General features: G+C 35.3%; 1 protein-coding gene across 1 annotated transcript; it reads right to left on the bottom strand.

The window, feature by feature from the left end:
- Positions 1 to 2,172: 2,172 nt before the first annotated feature.
- On the bottom strand, positions 2,173 to 5,629 carry LOC127840543 (translation initiation factor IF-2-like). The gene is made up of 3 exons (XM_052368957.1): positions 5,622 to 5,629; positions 3,686 to 4,055; positions 2,173 to 2,811 (listed from the first exon to the last, which is right to left on the bottom strand). Exons 1-3 carry the CDS (start codon positions 5,627 to 5,629, stop codon positions 2,173 to 2,175), a joined length of 1,017 nt encoding a protein of 338 aa, XP_052224917.1.
- Positions 5,630 to 19,796: the final 14,167 nt, after the last annotated feature.

Here is a 19,796-nt window from a genome sequence, read left to right as displayed (position 1 = left end):
TGTTCATCCACTCCAACAAGAGATGAGAACTCTTCATTGGTAAGATTTTCTTTCACTTCATCTAATTCTTTCTGAATTTTACCAAATATGACATTCAGCTGTTTCATGTCAGATGACTCATCCAAAGGCTCGAGAATAGTAGTTTGTTTCATGGGTGGAATAGGGAAACCAAATCTGCAAATAGCTTTTTGTTGTTCCCTACATGATTTAAAATGTTTGTGGATCTGTAAGTTCACAAGTTCATCATTGTCATCCTTTTGACAAGATACATATGTATCAATAAATGTTGTCACTTCTTCGGCTGAATTTGTCTTGTATTGAGGAGCATGCTCAATCCATACCAGTATATGTATATGAGGTGATCCTCTCTGTTGGAATTCAACCCGATAAAAGAAGTCAGCAATTTTTCCAAGAGGCTCATGATGGCTTTTTAGAACTCTATTGATAAATTGTTGAACTCTATTATCAAAATATCGTACACAAGTAACTGGGTCTTTTTGTACAAGTTTAGTTTTGTCAGTCCAAGACATAGCCTCAATATCATCATGAGATAATGTTTTCCCGTTGTTAAGTTTTGACAGTATATTCAGTAAATCATGCCACCGGGTATCTGCGGAAGAAAGAGACATAAACCATGTTGGTAGTCCCAGTTGCCTTATCATTGCAAAAACTTCTCTTTTTTAGCATCAAAATATGGTGGGGAGATCCTTAAGCGTCGGAAAATGTAGTAACCCTCATCCAGTCTTACCATTTTGTTAGTACAATCATTATCAAGCATTTCTGAAGCTGTTAATTGCTTTCCCTTTGTTTTACATCTCCTCAGAGCAAGGTGAACCTTATCAGAAACCTGTTTTAACTGAACCTTTTTCAACTCGAAAAATATATTGGGAACATTCGATGATACTCTTCGGTCCATATGCCTTAGATCAAGTTTGCAAATGTCACTGTAATGTATAGGAACGTCTCTTTCTTCATTTGCTGCTCTTGACTTTCCACAAAATATTGTAGGAAATGACATATACTCGGCATCCTTATCTTGATACAAGCTCAAAGGTGTCTGACCTTCTCCAGGTGCAAATGTATACACATGATCATTTGAGGGATCTGCAGAATCAAGCAATGTATCACTATTACCAACAATATTTTCAGTTTCATTGATTTCACTAAAATGATCGGAATCATAATTCAAGCCTTCATTTTCTTGAGTTCCTGATGCCATTTCTTCACTGAACTCTGTTCCAAGGAACTCCCTGACAGTCTCACTGCAATCTGATGTTATGGTGTTTGCCCAACCGTCATCAATTGAAACACGAGAATTTTTATACATATCACTATGTCTAATCAACCAATGCAGTGCTGTAAGGGTCTTACGTTTTCAGTGAAATCACATTTTTTGTAACATAATTTTTTCTTCAGTTTCACAGGAATTGTTAAATCAGAGTCAAAAGTTCTTGGTAAGCTTTGTATCACAGGTTGAATATCCACTGGTACATTTACAACATTTCCTTAAATAGACAAATGGCCTCCTCTTGGCAACTCTCTGATCTGCATGAATGGAATCCTTAAAGAAACTAATCTTTCTTCAAGCTGATGCAGTTCAAGTTCCTTTGGTTTTAACGGGAATGCATTCTTATTCTTGACAGACATACATGGAACTTTGTTCTTTTTTACATATTTTATACAAGTATTGCAGACCCATTCACAATTGTCAAATGATAAATGACCTGTAAAGAATTCTTTCATTACCGATGCAGATATTTTCCCATTGAGTGTGTTTGTTTTTATTACAGAATGCTTAAACCAAGTTTGATGACAGCATGTGCACACAAAAACAGGACCTTCAGCAATAATGCTTTTAAATTTGTTTATACAACTGCTTATGTTATTCCCAAGTAATCCAGCTTTTCTGTTATATTTCTCTTTCCAGTGAACATTTAACGACGCTCTTTTGCTTCTCCGAGAATTTTTATTATGAAGCTTTTCTCGAGATTTATAAGCTAAATCTACACGTCTGGACTGTTTTTTCAGTCTTTCTCCAACAAGATACAATTCATTTTTTCGACAATTCTTCATTGATAACAGTTTTTTTTGTTTATCTTTATCTCTATATTTGGGAATAAGCCTTGCTTCTCGCATTGATTCTTTAGTCATAAGCCGCTCTTTCTCAAGTCTTTAAGGATTCTGCCTTGCTTTCCTTATTGAGTTTTTGGTCATATATCGCTCTTTCTCTGGTCTTCCGGGCACCTGCCTTGCTTTTCTCTTTGATTCTTTAGTCATAAGCCGCTCTTTCTCTGGTCTTTCAGGCGTCTGCCTTGCTTTTCTCATTGATTCTTTGGTCATAGAGCGCTCTTTCTCTGGTCTTTCAGGCACCTGCCTTGCTTTTCTCATTGATTCTTTTGTCATAAGCCGCTCTTTCTCTGGTCTTTCAGGCTTCTGCCTTGCTTTTCTCATTGATTCTTTAGTCATAAGCCGCTCTTTCTCTGGTCTTTCAGGCTTCTGCCTTGCTTTTCTCATTGATTCTTTGGTCATAGAGTGCTCTTTCTTTGGTCTTTCAGGCACCAGCCTTGCTTTTCTCATCGATTTTTTGGTCATAAGCCGCTCTTTCTCTTGTCTTACAGGCTCCTGCCTTAATTTTGTCATACACTGTTTTGTCAACAATCTATCTGTCAACTGCTGTTGATGACTTAATCGTCGTGACTGCATATAGGTTTTCATAGAATCATTTGTTTTTCGTATTTTGCATGCAACTGTTTCTATAGGTTCTATCTCTTGCTGTTTGCAGAAGTCCCGTTTCCTTCTCTGTTTTGAAAACTGATCATGGAAATAACTTTGTAATCGTATAGATGAACAATGTTGATGTGTCGGCAGCATTAGGAAATGAATGACTAGTACATTGATTCATTTGTTTACAAGAAAATGTAACAGGCAATAAATCAAATTGTCCATTTAAGTCAATAAGCATACTTTTGTATAAGGCATACATGAATGTTATCAGATCAGTAAAGGAACTAAAAGAAATTAACACTGACTTTCCATCAATATCTGACAATCCAGATGGACTATGTGAATGTGAGTCAAATAAGTAATATAGATTTTCACTTTTAAATACAGAAGAACAAACTGAACCAATCATTACAAGTAAGTACGGTGATTTCTGAAATCCTGATTGAAGAGACTGATGCAATGATGGCAATTCTGCAGTAGCTTGTTGAATACAAACTCCAGACAATACTTCACATTTTTCAATATGAACATTTTTGTTTAAAATGTTCACAACAGTTGGTATCTCATCAAAATTCAAGAGGGCACTTTTGAACTTTCCCTTCTCTTTCAGTCCTGTTATAATTGTCTTATACAAACAATCACCATCTATAAGAACGTCATCCAAATTTTGTTTTGAAGAGAGTTGTGCAATATTTGCATAAATCAAAGAACAAAGTGCGTTGGCAGTACACTGATTTCCTCGAGACTCAATAATAAAATTGTGATCGGCCTGATGAAATGATCCAAAGATGACTGTATGTGTCTTAAATGTTTCTAAAACATTTCTATTGTGCATGTAGTTCTGTTTTTTTGCTCCATATGATTCCGTTTCTCCATTAGTTAAATAACTTTCAGAAAAATCTAATTCAGTTAAAAACTCAACACCTGTTTGCGTGACTGTATTGATAGATGGATGTGATACCTCTGGGATAAAATTCTCATTTTCCTCTTCTGTAATGAAATCTGCTTTGGTTTCTTTGTTGCATTGATCAGACAAATTCATTTTCAAATCAATTAAAGAGTTCAGACACATCTCAGAAACGCTCAAAACATCAAAAGCATCAGATGGCTTCTGGGGCCGGGCAAGGCCGCCGTCTGATTTCAAAGATACGCCCTGAGCATCAGATGGTTTGTGTGAGTGGGCAAGCCCGCCATCTGATATATGAGATACGCCCTCTGAATCAGCGGCTATCAACTGAGAGTCTGAATGGCCCTCTTGAGCCTGCCTCCGGAGAACATCCTGCCTTGCTTGTGAAACTTTCCAGGTCTTCTTCCGAGGCATATCAAGGAAACTGCAAAAAAAGCACATTTCATAAATAATTTGGAAGTAATTAAAATTTATTTTTCCTTCAGCAATTTAGCAAACATATTTGGAAAGGATGAAAATAAGAAAGAGTAATTCCTCCTTTTTCAAAAATGCTTCCTTTCTTTCAGAAAACTGCAATATATTGCTTTGGTTTGTTAATGTTTCACATTGTTTTCAACTATCTTTTAGTTATATCATGGTGTCAATTCACATATATCCATGAATTCTGGGTTGCAAACCATTGCTAGACAAGGGAGCATTAGTGATTTATTGCAAGCAGCTTTACAAAAAAAAAATTTTTGTAAAAAAAGATTCAATTTGGAAAAGTCTTACAAATTATTGTTAGACTGAAGTAAATAGTTATTAAAATCCCAAAATGAGAAATGCACCGAAGTCAGGTGCCAAACTGTCAGTAAATTTGCCATTGATATTTGAAAAGACTGCCAAAGAACGAACTCAAACTGTACTATTAATACACTACCAGTATTAAAGGGGCCTCTTCACAGATTTTGAAATGTTTTGAAGTTTGTCATTAAATGCTTTATATTGATAAATGTAAACATCGGATTTTAAAAGATCCAGTAAAAAATCAAAAAAGAAATTAAAAAAGGAAAAACAAGATGTGTTTGTGAAACACAATGTCCCCCTATATGACCTTTGAACTTGAAGGATGACCTTGACCTTGACCCTTTACCACTCAAAATGTGCAGCTCAATGAGATACACATGCATTTCAAATATAAAATTGCTGGCTTCAATATTGCAGAAGTTACATTAAATGAGCAATTTTGACCCATATATTTGACCTAGAAGGATGACCTTGAACTTTCACCACTCAAAATGTGCAGCTCCATGAGATACACATGCATGCCAAATATCAAGTTGCTATCTTCAATATTGCAAAAGTATTCATAAAATAAGCGATTTGGGCCACATATATTTGACCTCTGACCTTGAAGGATGACCTTGACCTTGAACCACTCAAAATGTGCAGCTCCATGAGATACACATGCATGCCAAATATCAAGTTGCTATCTTCAATATTGCAAAAGTACTCATAAAATGAGCGGTTTTGGCCACATATATTTGACATCTGACCTTGAAGGATGACCTTGACCTTAACCTTTCACCACTCAAAATGTGCAGCTCCATGAGATACACATGCATGTCAAATATCAAGTTGCTATCTTGAATAATGAAATACTGCAAAAGTGTACATTAAATGAGCGATTTTGACCCATATATTTGACCTTTGACCTTGAAGGATGACTTTGAACTTTCACCACTCAAAATGTGCAGCTCCATGAGATACATATGCATGCCAAATATCAAGTTGCTATCTTCAATATTGCAAAAGTAATTGCAAATGTTAAAGTTGGCGCAAACCAACCAACCAACAAACCAACCAACCAACAGACCAACCAACCAACAGATCAACAGACAGGGCAAAAACAATGTCCCCCACTACTATAGTGGGGGACATAAAAAGTAGCCCGCAGCAGGGCTCAAACCAGTCAACCCCGGAATACTGGAGTAAAAGCTCATTAGCCTACTGAGCCATTCTGCCAAAGCATACATGAGAAGCGCATTTTATGCCTTATATAAGCAATCTTTGTAGTTTCACAAATTTAAACGATAACAACAGAACTCTCCAAATTATTCATTTGTCTAGTGTTGCAACGTTTTATATTTTTTAGGTTTTTAAATCGTCAAAAGATGAATATAATGGCTATATTAGATCATGAATAATGTTCCGTAATACTGTTTCCTCACAAATATGATAAGTAAAACGAAAACTTGCAAATCTGAAACAACTTTTTTCAATTTTGTCAATTTACCAAACCGTGAAAAGGTCCCTTTAAGGTAAAAGTTTCCACAAATGCTTTTATGAAGCCTGGTGAAAAATTCATTGAAACTACCTAGCTTCAACAGTTGTCAAATAATAAATTGCAAAGTGCCCAGTGTAGACTGAACATATACTTTATTTATTCAAAATTGAAGGGTAGTGCATCAAATTGTTGGTCATCATCATATTGAAAGCATGAAATAAATATTTGAACAAGAAATGTTTCCACACAACTCGGATGTCTCCAACTGTTACTTTGTCACTACATAAAAGTATAACTGTGTAAATGTTTTTGTGACCTAGTTTTAGGCCCGTCATGGCCCATGTTTAAACTTGGCCTACAGATCATCTAGATAAAACATGTAACCAAGTTTGGTGAAGATCAGATAAAAACTACTTGAAATAGAGAGCAGACACCATGCTGAATGTTTAAAATGAAATTAGTTACCCTGCGACCTAGTTTTTGACCAGGCATGACCCATATTCAAAACTGACCTAGATATTCTCTAGATGCAACTTCTGACCAAGTTTGGTGAAGATCTGATGAGCACTATTTGAATAAGAGAGCAGAAACCATGCTAAATCGTTGAAATGCATAATGAATACGTGACCCTGTAACCTAGTTTTTGACCCAGCATGACCCATATTTGAACTTGACCTAGATATCATTGAGACCGCGACCTTGACTTTTGACCTAATGACCTGAAAATCAATAGGGGTCATGATCAATGTACCTATGAAGTTTCGTAATACTAGGCATAAGCGTTCTTGAGTTATCATCCATAAACTATTTTACTATTTCGGGTCACTGTGACCTTGACCTTCGACCTAGTGACCTGAAAATTAATAGGGGTCATCTGCAAATCATGCTCAATGTACCTATATAGTTTCATGATCCTAGGCATAAGTGTTCTTGAGTCATCATTTAGAAACCATTTTAGTATTTTGGGTCACCGTGACCTTGACCTTTGACCTAGTGACCTAAAAATAAATAGGGGTCATCTGTGAATCATGATAAATGAACCTTTATAGTTTTAGATCCTAGGCATAAGCGTTATTGAGTTATCATCCATAAACCATTTTACTATTTCGGGTCACTGTGACCTTGACCTTTGACCTAGTGACCTGAAAATCAATAGGGGTCATCTGCGAGTCATGATCAAAGTACTTATGAAGTTTCATGATCCTAGGCATAAGCGTTCTTGAGTTATCATCGGGAAACCATTTTACTATTTTGGGTGATTGTGACCTTTGACCTAGTGACCTACAAATCAATAGGGGTCATCTGAGAGTCGTGATCAATGTACCTGTGAAGTTTCATGATCCTAGGGCATAAGCGTTCTTGAGTGATCATCTGCAAACCATTTTGCTATTTCGGGTCACCGTGACCTTGACCTAGTGACCTGAAAATCAATAGGGGTCATCTGCGAGTCATGATCAATGTACCAATGAAGATTCATGATCGTAGCATGCTTGAGTTATCATCTGGAAACCATCTGGTGAACGGACGTACGGGCATATGGACAGACATGAGCAAAACAATATACCCCCTCTTCTTCAAAGGGGGGCATAAAAATGGTTAACCCACTACAAAATGAAACCATGCTTGTATATTTCTCAAGAACATGGATTTGAAAACATTGTGTGGGAAAAGGAAAAAAAAATTAGAATAAGCCATTCCCCTTTCCACATCATGTTTTCTTATCTATTAAAGAACTGCGAGTCATTAGAATCAGTATACATTTACGCTTTCAATACATGAAGCCTAAAATATGTTGTTTGATAAAGTGGTTAAAATGAACTTACCTTTGTTACTTGTATTAACAGGAATAGTGTTGACACCCTCAAACTAGACTTATATTCGCCACCAAGACCACTCCACAAGAACGGGTTAAAAAATATACCCAGCACAGAGTCGCTATGTCTCTATAAAGAGTCCAAAATCTCTTCCAATGGAGCTGTTTAAATTAGTTGTCACAAATCACACAAAATAGTCACAATCCAATCAACACACAAAACACAAATATAACTTTTCAAATGTCATTAAGGGTTAATAAATCGTCCTTATGTTTCTCACCTATAATAGAAAAGAAAACATATATGAATGCAAAATGCCAAACTTAACTCTTTGATACCTGTAGACGCATTTATACATTGTCTTGCTGCAGAAAATGTCTGAAAACCTTGTGACAATATGAGAAATTGCTTATGTATAATTTCCACCATTGTCACAATGTTTTCCAGGTAAAATAATTTAAAAAAAGTGCAGATTGTTTCAATGTCTTCTGCTACAGAATTATTGCAGGTACAAATGAGTTAATGCAAACAATGACAAAATCCGCACCATCAAATTTATTTTAAAAAAGCACAAAACTCAGCAATTTTTATCAGAAGAAAAAGAGGGAAAAAAACATATATCACAAGTTTGTATAACACAATAAAGGAATTTACAATTTCATGAAATAAATGTTAACTAGAAAACATTCTTTTTCCACAGCCTTACTATTGTCTTCCAAGGCTATTTTTTTTAAATGCAGAATAATAGTTAAACATTAACAAATTCGTGAATTACCAATGGCACTTTAACAGTATCTACCTGGTACAGGGTTGAGTTGACGCATGCAAACCCCATGTCTTAGCATTTTTATGTACATGTGCTATTTATCATTAGCAGCTGTTAAGTTTTAGTGGGTTAATGAGAACAAGAAGCCCTGAATAACCCACCATGGAAAACACTGATTTAACAAAAAGTAATGTCTAAAGGTGAGCTTAGAATTAGTATCAATGAAATTGGGCAAGCAGTGAACAAACTTGATAGAAAATCATCTAAGGACTATTCCTGCCAAATATTGATGCAATGTGACCATTTGTTTTAAAGAACAAGAGACCTGTTCGTCAGAAACACAATGCCCCCTATTGCGCTGCTTTGAAATAAAATTGCTATTTATCATTTGGCAGGTATAGAAATATCTTTAAAGCTTCTTCCCTTTATTTTTGTACAATCCAACCTGGGTGGGGGGGTCACAGTCAAATATGACCAAGTCAGACATCACTGACAACAAAGGCCTGTGGTTTAACAAAGAGATCATAGCCAGAGTTCACCAGGTATCTATGGACATAAGTTCACAGGTATGTAATGAACACAACTATTAACAAATTTGTACATGAAAGAAATGGTACTTATATCATTAAAAAACAAGATGTGTTTGTGAAACACAATGTCCCCCTATATGACGTTTGACCTTGAAGGATTACATTGACCTTGACCCTTCACCACTCAAAATGACCAGCTCCATGAGATACACATGCATGTCAAATATAAAATTGCTAGCTTCAATATTGCAGAAGTTACATTAAATGATCAATTTTGACCCATATATTTGACCTAGAAGGATGACCTTGACCTTCTACCACTCAAAATGTGCAGCTCCACGAGATACACATGCATGCCAAATATCAAGTTGCTATCTTCAATATTGCAAAAGTATTCATAAAATAAGCGATTTGGGCCACATATATTTGACCTCTGACCTTGAAGGATGACCTTGACCTTTCACCACTCAAAATGTGCAGCTCCATGGGATACACATGCATGCCAAATATCAAGTTGCTATCTTCAATATTGCAAAAGTATTCATAAAATGAGCGATTTTGGCCACATATATTTGACCTCTGACCTTGAAGGATGACCTTGACCTTGACCTTTCACCACTCAAAATGTGCAACTCCATGAGATACACATTCATGCCGAATATCAAGTTGCTATATTCAACTATAGCAAAAGTTATTGCAAAATGTTAAAGTTGGCGCAAACAGACCAACCAACCAACCAACCAACGTTATTGCCAATGCTCAAGTTTTTTTTCGGACGGACGGACACACTGATGGACAGTTCAACTGCTATATGCTACCCTACCGGGGGCATAAAAAGATTTTCTAAGTTTTCTATAATATTATTGACATTAAGAAAAATAAGCCCCACCCCTGGCCACCATTTTAGTTGAGATACCAACACAATTTAACAAACTTGATTTATGGTCACCTAAGGACTCTTCCTGCCAAATGTTGCTGAAATTTGTCCGGTGGTTTCGGAAAAAATTTGTTAAGATTTTGCTATGAATGCATATGTAGCACAAAAACGTAAACATGCAAGTTCAACGATGCTCTGCAACCAAGTCTTTAGAGGAATTAGATTTCCTTCTTTTTTCTTTTCACCTCAAGGAACAGACCTAAATTCAAAGTTTATAGACTAGGTGTTTTTTTTTGTTTGTTTTTTCACAAAACAGGCCCTATTTTTGCCTATATTCAATTTTGCTATGCCTGGGGACAGGGTCAATTTTGACCCCAGATGCATTATTTGAACAAATTTAAAACAGGTTGACTCCAGAAACATTCATGTGAAGTTGCATCCAAATTGAAACAGTAGATTATGAGATTTTTTAGAAAAAGTTAACGCACGGATGCAGGACACAGGGCCATGACATAAGCCCCGCTGGCTTTCAGCCAGTGGAGCGTAAAACAATTGTATAGTATTGGAGATCTAGTGCACACAAACTATGCACTCAATATTAGGGCTGTAACGACACATTTGAATATTCGAAAAAATCGAATACGGCTGTGGATGAATCATATTCATAATTCGCCACCTCTGCAATTGAATATTTGGCGAATACAAACCACATGGTCTTGAGTTTGAAAGTTTAACCATCTTAACTTAACTTACAAATGAAGGTTCATACAATGAATTTTTTTATTTAAATGTTCTTCTCCTTATTCCGGTGTAATTCATCATGTTTACCACACCCACTAAGTTACACAGTGAGATTATCAACAATAATGGCGGGCACCGGTTGAATATTTACGACAATGAATTGAAAAATCTTTCGATGGTTGGTTGTTTAATGTTTATTTAGGCAAATATGAGTGATTTGATGCTCAAACATACACACAAAGGATTAGCAGATGGAATTCCTTTTTTGTTTATCTTTACTACTAATACTAGCGTAGATATTTCGTCAGTTGCAGTTCATGTCCGTGCCATCTGCAAACAAATCGGAAATAAACAAATGAAATACCGGGGAAAATCGGTACCGAGCGAAAATTCCCGAAGTGCCGACTATTTTATTATCATGAAAATAAAATAGCGAAAACGAAGAGTACGAAATCAGGGTACGAAACATTCTTGGCTGAAACGTTTACTTATACGGGTTACTTAGAAATTTCTGTACGAACAAGGTAATAACGAGATCATATTTCAACAAGACAAATGTTAAATAACTTACAACGTGAGGGGATAAGGGTTGAGACAATATTTTCAGTAATTGCGGGAAAAATGCAACCGCTTCAAGTAGGTACGTGCGTATTCTTTTCAAACGGCGCATGCGCATACAATGACAAGTATTTTTAGCATTGTCCACAATAAAATACTATTTCAGTATGTAACCACCTGAAAATCGCCTAAGTTTACATATTTACTATTTTTTTCAAATCGTGAAGGTGAAGGCCAACGATCTGCATCATCCCGAGATTATTCTCATTAGATTATTGCTCCTCGCTTGACCGCGTTCTAAATGGGGCTCCAAGTGGGGAAGTTATTTTTTTAAGAACAGATTGCAATATCCTCCGAGACACCATTGAGTGTGTATTTAATGATGGTAACGATTTATTTCCAAATAAGAGCAGAGCTGTAAATAATTTTAACCATGGTTACTTTCAACGAAACCATGCAAACGTGTTAATTGAACTATAATTACCCCGTAGACACATACCAAAAGTGGTCCTTCTACGAGTCTACGTACTTGAACAAATACAGAATTGTCTCGCGCGTCCTGCATATTGAGTACAATACCCTGCCGGGTACCTCTCAGTGCTCTGAATTAAATAGAGCGTGGCCTTCCAAAGAAATACTTTTGCCACTTGCAAACAGTTTCTAAACTTTTTTGTTTTAAGTGCTGGCGATCTATAATGCAATAATACTCGGTGCAATGATATTTTTGCCACAATTTAAGCAATATCTACATCTGTGTGGGACATTTCTTGTTTAAATCGCATTTTCTCGACAAAATAGTCAGCAATTGTAAACGCTCGATCTACTTGAATAGAATCACGTGAAATATTTGGCGAGAGCGAAAATGACATATTTAATTGAGCACGAATCCAATAAGGAGACACACAAGTATGAGAACGAGGCACAATATATTTACCTTTCAATATCTTGCATTTCACATCTTCAGTTTAATGCTATTTCAGTTAACTGAACAGCGTGACAAACATAATAAAGCAGAATATCCACATGAATCTGATTAAACACAGATCCACTAACATATAAATGAAATCATGTTTGTCTATTTCCAAGTTCGAAAGATACTCTTCTAAATTATTTATCTTCGCGAGTAGAGTGAACTCCAATTTGCAAACACCGACTTCCGCGACGCAAATTCACTTTGCACATTTCTAAACACAATATGTGTATCTTGTATCTAAAACGTAATCTTTTTCGTTGACAAAAACACATTTCATTATTCCTATCAAACTATATGATGTCAGTCGTTAATTCCATTGCTATTTGTCATTCAGTAATCTTAATTTTCGCTTCGCAACGAATCAGCTCAGAAATACCAAACACATTTTAAGAAACCGATTTTAATTGGAAGATTGGAAGAAACTACAGCCATCTATACCGCTCGTTTTAAAAATGCTTAGACAGAATCTACCAGTGTAAAATGCGGAAAGATTTCGCGGGCCACGGTTATTTAAAGAGTATGTTCATTTTTGTGACCCCCGGAACAGGGTCAAATTTGACCCCAGGGGCATAATTTGAACAAACAAAGTAGAAAACTATTCGATGTCACTACATACCAAATTTGGTAGCCGTAGGCCCTACGGTTATGGACAAGAAGGTTTTTAAAGTTTGCACAAAGTAGACCCTATATAAGCATATGTTCATTTTTGTGATCCCCGGGGCAGGGTCAAATTTGACTCCAGGGGCATAATTTGAACAAATTTGGTAGGGGACTATAAGATGTCTCTACATACCAAATTTGATAGCCCTAAGGTCAATGGTTATAGACGAGAGGATTTTGAAAGTTTTCACAAAATAGGCCTTATATAAGGACATTGTAATTTTGTGAACACCAGGGCAGGGTCGAATTTGACCCCAGGGGCATAATCTGAACAAATTTGAAAGAAGTTCACCACAAGGACATTCCTAGGAAATTTCACCAGAATTAGACCAGTAGTTTAGGAAAAGAAGATGTTTAAAGGAAAAGTTAACGCACGGACGCACACACGACGGACACAGGACCATGACATAAGCCCCGCTGGCCTTTGGCCAGTGAAGCTAAAAAAGACATAAAATTAACATGTCATCCAAAATATTTTCATCCGGATATATGGTCACTTTCGACATATTTAAATAAACCCCGACTTTTTTCAGTTTATAAGAAAAACATTCATAACACATGTTCCTACTTCAACGCCTTTGTAAGCAGTCACCATCTGACCTAAAATGGCACTAAATGACAGGGTTTAATCTCATGTTTACAAGATGCTGATGTTGTTGTTGGTGACAGCCAAGCGGCCGCAGTAATCTCCACTAGTAAACATCATATGTTCAGTTTGTGACCCCCAGGGCCAGGTCAAATTTGAGCCCAGGGGAATAATTTGAACAAATTTGGTAGAAGACTATTAGATATCACTACATACCAAATTTATTAGCCCTAGGCTCTATAATTAAGAACAAGAAGATTTTTTAAGTTTGCACAAAATAGGCCTTATTTAAGCATATGTTCATTTTTGTGACCCCTGGGGCAAGGTCAAATTTGTTCCCAGGGGCATAATTTTAAAAAAACTAAGTAGAGAACTATTAGATGTCACTACCTACCAAATTTGATAGAAATAGGCCCAATGGTTATGGACAAGAAGATTTTTATAGTTTGCACAAAATTGGCCCAATATAAGCATATGTTCAATTTTGTGACCCCTGGGGAACGGTCAAATTTGATCCCAGGGGCTTAATTTGAACAAACTTGGTAGAGGACTATTAGATGTCATTACATACCAAATTTGATAGCCCTATGCCATAAGGTTATGGACAAGAAGATTTTTAAAGTTTGCACAAAATAGGACTTATATAAGCAAATTTTCGATTTTTTGACCCCCCAGGGCGGGGTCAAATTTGACCCCAGGGGTATAATTTGATCAAACTTGGTAGAGGATTATTAGATGTCACTACATACCAAATTCGGTAGCCCTAGGCCCAATGGTTATGGACAAGAAGATTTTTAAAGTTTTCACAAAATAGGCCTTATATAAGCAAATTTTCAATTTTTTGACCCCCCGGGGCAGGGTTCAATTTGACCCCAGGGGCTTAAGTTGAACAAACTTGGTAGAGGACAATAATATGTCACTACATACCAAATTTGGTAGCATTTGGTCCAATGGTTATGGACAAGAAGATTTTTAAAGTTTTCACAAAATAGGCCTTATATAAGCAAATGTTCAATTTTTTGACCCCCCCGGGGCAGGGTCAAATGTGACCCCAGGGGCATAATTTGAACAAACTTGGTAGAAGACTATAAGATGTCACTACATAGAAAATTTGGTAGCCCTAGGCATAATGGTTATGGACAAGAAGATTTTTAAAGTTTGCACAAAATAGGCCTTATGTAAACAAATTTTCAATTTTTAACCCCCCGGGGCAGGTTCAAATTTGACCCCAGGGGCATAGTTTGAACAAACTTGGTAGAAAACTATAAGATGTCACTACATAGCAAATTTGGTAGCCCTAGGACCAATGGTTATGGACGAGAAGATTTTTAATGTTTGCACAAAATAGGCCTTATATAGCAAATTTTCAATTTCTTAACCCCCTGGGGCAGGGTCAAATTTGACCCCAGGGGCATAATTTGAACAAATTTGGTAGAGGACTATAAGATGTCACTACATACCAAATTTGGTAGCCCTACGCCATACGGTTATGGACAAGAAGATTTTTATAGTTTGCACAAAATAGGCCTTATATAAGCAAATTGACAATTTTTTTGACACCCCGGGGCAGGGTCAAATTTGACCCCAGGGGCATAATTTGAACAAACTTGGTAGAGGACTTTAAGATGTCACTACATACCAAGTTTGGTAGCCCTAGGCCCAATGGTTCTTGACAAGAAGATTTATAAAGTTTGCACAAAATAGGCCTTATAAAAGCAAATTTTCAATTTTTTGACCCCCAGTGGCAAAGTCAAATTTGACCCCAGGGGCATAATTTTAACAAATTTGAAAGAGGTTCACCACAGGAACATTCCTGAGAATTTTCATCGAAATTGGACCAGTAGTTTAGGAGAAGAAGATGTTTAAAGAAAAAGTTAACGCACGCACGCACGCACGCACGGACGCACGCACACACGACGGACACAGGACCATGACATAAGCCCCGCTGGCCTTTGGCCAGTGGAGCTAAAAACCGTTATCGAAGGTGTATGGAACAGGTACAGTTTATCAAAATAAACCGATGCAAATGCAAACTGCAATCGACTGATTACAAGTTTCACCAGTGGCATGCCCTGATGTAATAAAATGCAATCGATTGAATTCCGGAAACCAGATAATCTCATTAAGTACAACCATGCGCTTTGCCATGGCAGGTCACATCGGTCGAAGTTTCGAGAATAGTGTTTTTGCTAATTTGTATTACTCGATTCGGGGATAATTATGTTATTAAAAAAGCGTCGTATGTATTGATTGATAGAGATCTTATTGTAAATTAAGTATAATATGTATGAATAAGGGTAACGTTTGCCATTTATTCAAACTTATTTTAATTAATTAATTATTAATTATATATATAAAATAATTAATAAGACTAACACTGTGAATGTCTTTTGAAGCGGATATTGTTTTGGTATTTAATCTATTTGAACAAATAATACACACAACACACATAGCTCTTTTGTGAAGGCTCTTTCAAACGTCTAATGGTATTATGAAATTCTAATACAACGAATGTATGTTTTGCCATCGACGCAATCGTTTACTCTTTCACATATGTGTCTCGGTCATACATACTTAAATCGACAATATGTATTTAATGCGGATTTCTTAATGTTAAACATACTTACATTTCTTCTGTCACGCCATGTTTCTATGGAAATTAATCCGTGATAAAACACAGATACTAGACGTAAATAATGTCGAAACGAAGCCAACAACGCTATTTAAAAGTAGACACAGACGGACGTAAATAATCTTTTATCACATACCGCGATGTAATGATTAACATAATCTGCATTGGCATACCAATTTACATTTTTAATCCAACCTTGGGTTCGGCTCCCACTGAGGGAATGCTTTCGTGCCTCGATCGCAGATGGGTTTTTTTAAATCATTATCTTGCTTAAATTAACAATCCGTAATTAACGTAGAAAAACATCACATATTTTGTTCGAGTTTCAAATGTGTATTTTAAATCTAAACTTTACATTGAAAATTGAACAAAGAAATTAATACGTGTTATGGAATGTATCGATCATTATTGGAACTATTTAAGTTTACTTAAGGCTCCACACATGTCGTGTTGATTATTTTTATCGCAAATGTATATTGTATCAATAAAATAAAGAAATAAATAAATCAGTTGAGTAAATATTGAGAATAACACAACTTTTTTAAAAGGCAATACACTTTGATTTAATCATTAAAATGTTATTTACAAATAATACAATACAACTTGATTTTAAGGCAAAAACAGATATGCACTTTTCAATAAAAAAAATCTACCATCTTAGTCATTTTCGCTATTGAATATTTCCTATACTAATTCATTTAACATCACACAATTTATTTCCGGTTAGTGATCTTTTAATTGAGGTCGCAAGTGATTTTCAAATAAAGATATTAATAAAAAAATTCATTTATGTTTTAGACTAAACCAGAAACTTTTTATTTTAAAAAAAGTTCGCCTCTTCCTGAAATCTTACTGAGTGTCGCTTATAAATACTTCCGGACACATTTTATATAAAATCACAAACTTTATTTTAGCTATAGATTTGTGTATTACATGAAAAATGATAAGTACATAAAAAACAGTAATAACGAAAGCATACATGTTTATAAAAACAAAGATATGTAGTATTTTTTTATTTTTTTTAATCTACCTCGGTTTTGAATCTTATAAATTTTCTTAATAAGTATCACCGGAAATTTAGAAGTTGTAAAAACGAAAAAATAATGTTCTAAACAAAGGCAGATATCTGATTTCAATACAATTGTGTACTACGGCCTTAAATATTTCAAAGTTTCGCTTATGAATATCTCCGGAACGAATAACGCTAAAAATCGCAAAGTTTACTTCAGACTTTAGATGCTGATATAACCTTTACAATTATCTTCATGTATTTGCATTCAATAAATAATTAATTGTGTTTTAAGCAAAGGCACAACTGACAGGAGTACTTTAAAACACCCAGTTATAATAATAATTTTGGCCTTAAACATAAAGTGTTGTCACTAATTATCGTTTTATTGATACATATGCTAGAAGTTTAGCGTGTATTATTTTAAGTCAACTTTTATTTTTAACGATGTGAAGTATAATTCATTAATGTTTCTAATCTGGGTTTATTGTGAGATATTTGAACGCTGTAGTCTACCAGATTTTTCAGTACCGTAATGGCAGCGGGTCACGTAATAGCCAATATGGCGGCGGTCAATTTATCGATTCTGTGATTGCCTGTAATTGAAGTGTATAGAATAGAATATAGAGTATCACTTAGTTTGTCGCTAGTTAACGATGTGCACCATTTTGACGCTTTTCATGAGAAATTATACTTCTATATAAGGTGGTAAATTGATAATGGGTTCGGCATTGTGGTATTTTGAACCGCTTTGAAGTTCGAGCATATGTTATACATGTAACTATTAGCAAACTTTAATACATTTAAGCATTTCCAGACGCGGCGTTAAAATGTATGATTTTGTTATCAATTGTATGATGTTACATCTGTAATATTAAACATAGTTTGTTACGCCTTAGGGTGTATAGACGACCCACACAACTGAAATGTTAATTGACTACACAAATGGAATTTGTCAAAGCAAATATTATGAGATTTCCATTCCTTAGACCATAGCTTTTGCAAGCCTACCAATCGTTGGAGATATTAAAATGTGGACTAAATCCGATAATCTGGAAATAAAGAATCGGTATAAATAACCAAGCGATTGTCTCGGTATATGTTTAAATATGAAATAAAATAATCATTGAATTAAGTATAGAAGATGTTACACACATATCAATGTATTACGAGTAATACACCAGATATTGAACGTAGTAGTATACATATCTAAGTATCCCGCGATTATGAAACTCCATGGACGGTAATGTAATGTATTGTATACATGACGATGGTCTTGGTAACCGTTATGACAATTCGTTGAACATTATGTATCACGCTACATGGGGTAAGATATTCAGTGTACCGATCGCACAGTAACTTCGTTTTGCGATAAGTATAAACGGTTTATTAAGTATTCTGTACTTTTCAAAACCGACATGATATGTAAAATTCTTTTAGACATGTTAAGTTAAAAAAATGGCTTGCAAACGATTTGAAATATTAAGCCACTTTTGTTTAAAACACGTATAAACTCAACTCAACTCAGTTTATTCACTCAATAAAGGCCATTGGCCTAAAATACACAGTATTTGATACAAAAGATAACACATGTTTGTAGTTGCGAACACATCATTTTAATTATAAAATAGTTCAACATATTAAATTGTGTTCATGTTATATTAAACACATGTTTGTATTTGCGAACACATCATTTTAATTATAAAATAGTTCAACATATTAAATTGTGTTCATGTTATATTTAAATATATCAGCTTATTCAACTTTGTTCAAAAGATGATACACATACAAACATAATTTCAATAGTGTGTCATTATCTGTTTTTCTCAACAGATTATAAAATTTATGTACAGTATTTCCACCCATGTATCAGTATATATAACTTATCCACGGACAACGTCATATTTACTACATTGAAAACACGCATTTTATTCACAATCAATATTAGATAATACCAACATCAATATTAAATTTTTGATTGGAGCACCTACAACTTGGCAAAGGCTATCTGATATTTTAGCGGAATTTCCTATTGCAAATATCTGTCGGTGTCAAGTAGAGATTTATAGTTCTTATAATGGTTAAAGCTAGATGCATTGCTTATGTCATTGTGCCACTCTTGGTTGACGCAATGAATTACACGCTGACAAAAAATGTAAGAACATAAATCTACGTTGCTAACATCCTGAGAGATCCAGACGAACCCGAAACCATTTCTAAATATTAAGGATTTTACATTCGTTGCCCAGCAAGTACACCCGGCGTTATCTTTGATATTAACATAGTATAGCATTGTTTAGGAAATCTGTCATTAGGCATCATTAACAGTTTATACCAATATATAATGTAATTAACAAAATATGTAACAGATAAGGGTAGTCGGCCAAATTCGCTAAGGGCGATACAGGTATTAGTATTTTTCCATACATGCAAATGGCATATCCCCATATCTGTGAGCCGTAAAACAATATTGGCTTTACCATGCTATCAAAAAGTAAAAAAGAGTTCTTTAATAGGGAAGTTTCTAAAAGTCCCTTTATAGCTATAAATTGAGAAAATTGCTGTTTGAGCTTGTGAACTCAGTTTATCGTGCGCCGCGTTCCACGATAATTTGGGTGTAAACAACAATCCCATGTATTTATAAGCGGAAGTGGTATTTATTGTCGTTCCCCGATATGTCCAGCGCTCGTAATTTATTAAAGGTCCGCCATTTCTAAAACAATATTTTTTGTTTTATATAAATAATTTCCATT

The sequence above is a fragment of the Dreissena polymorpha genome, chromosome 8, assembly GCF_020536995.1.
Source record: "Dreissena polymorpha isolate Duluth1 chromosome 8, UMN_Dpol_1.0, whole genome shotgun sequence".
Classification (NCBI taxonomy): Eukaryota; Metazoa; Mollusca; class Bivalvia; order Myida; family Dreissenidae; genus Dreissena; species Dreissena polymorpha.
The sequence above is the reverse complement of the archived record's forward strand: the minus strand, read 5'-3'. Positions and strand labels throughout refer to the sequence as shown.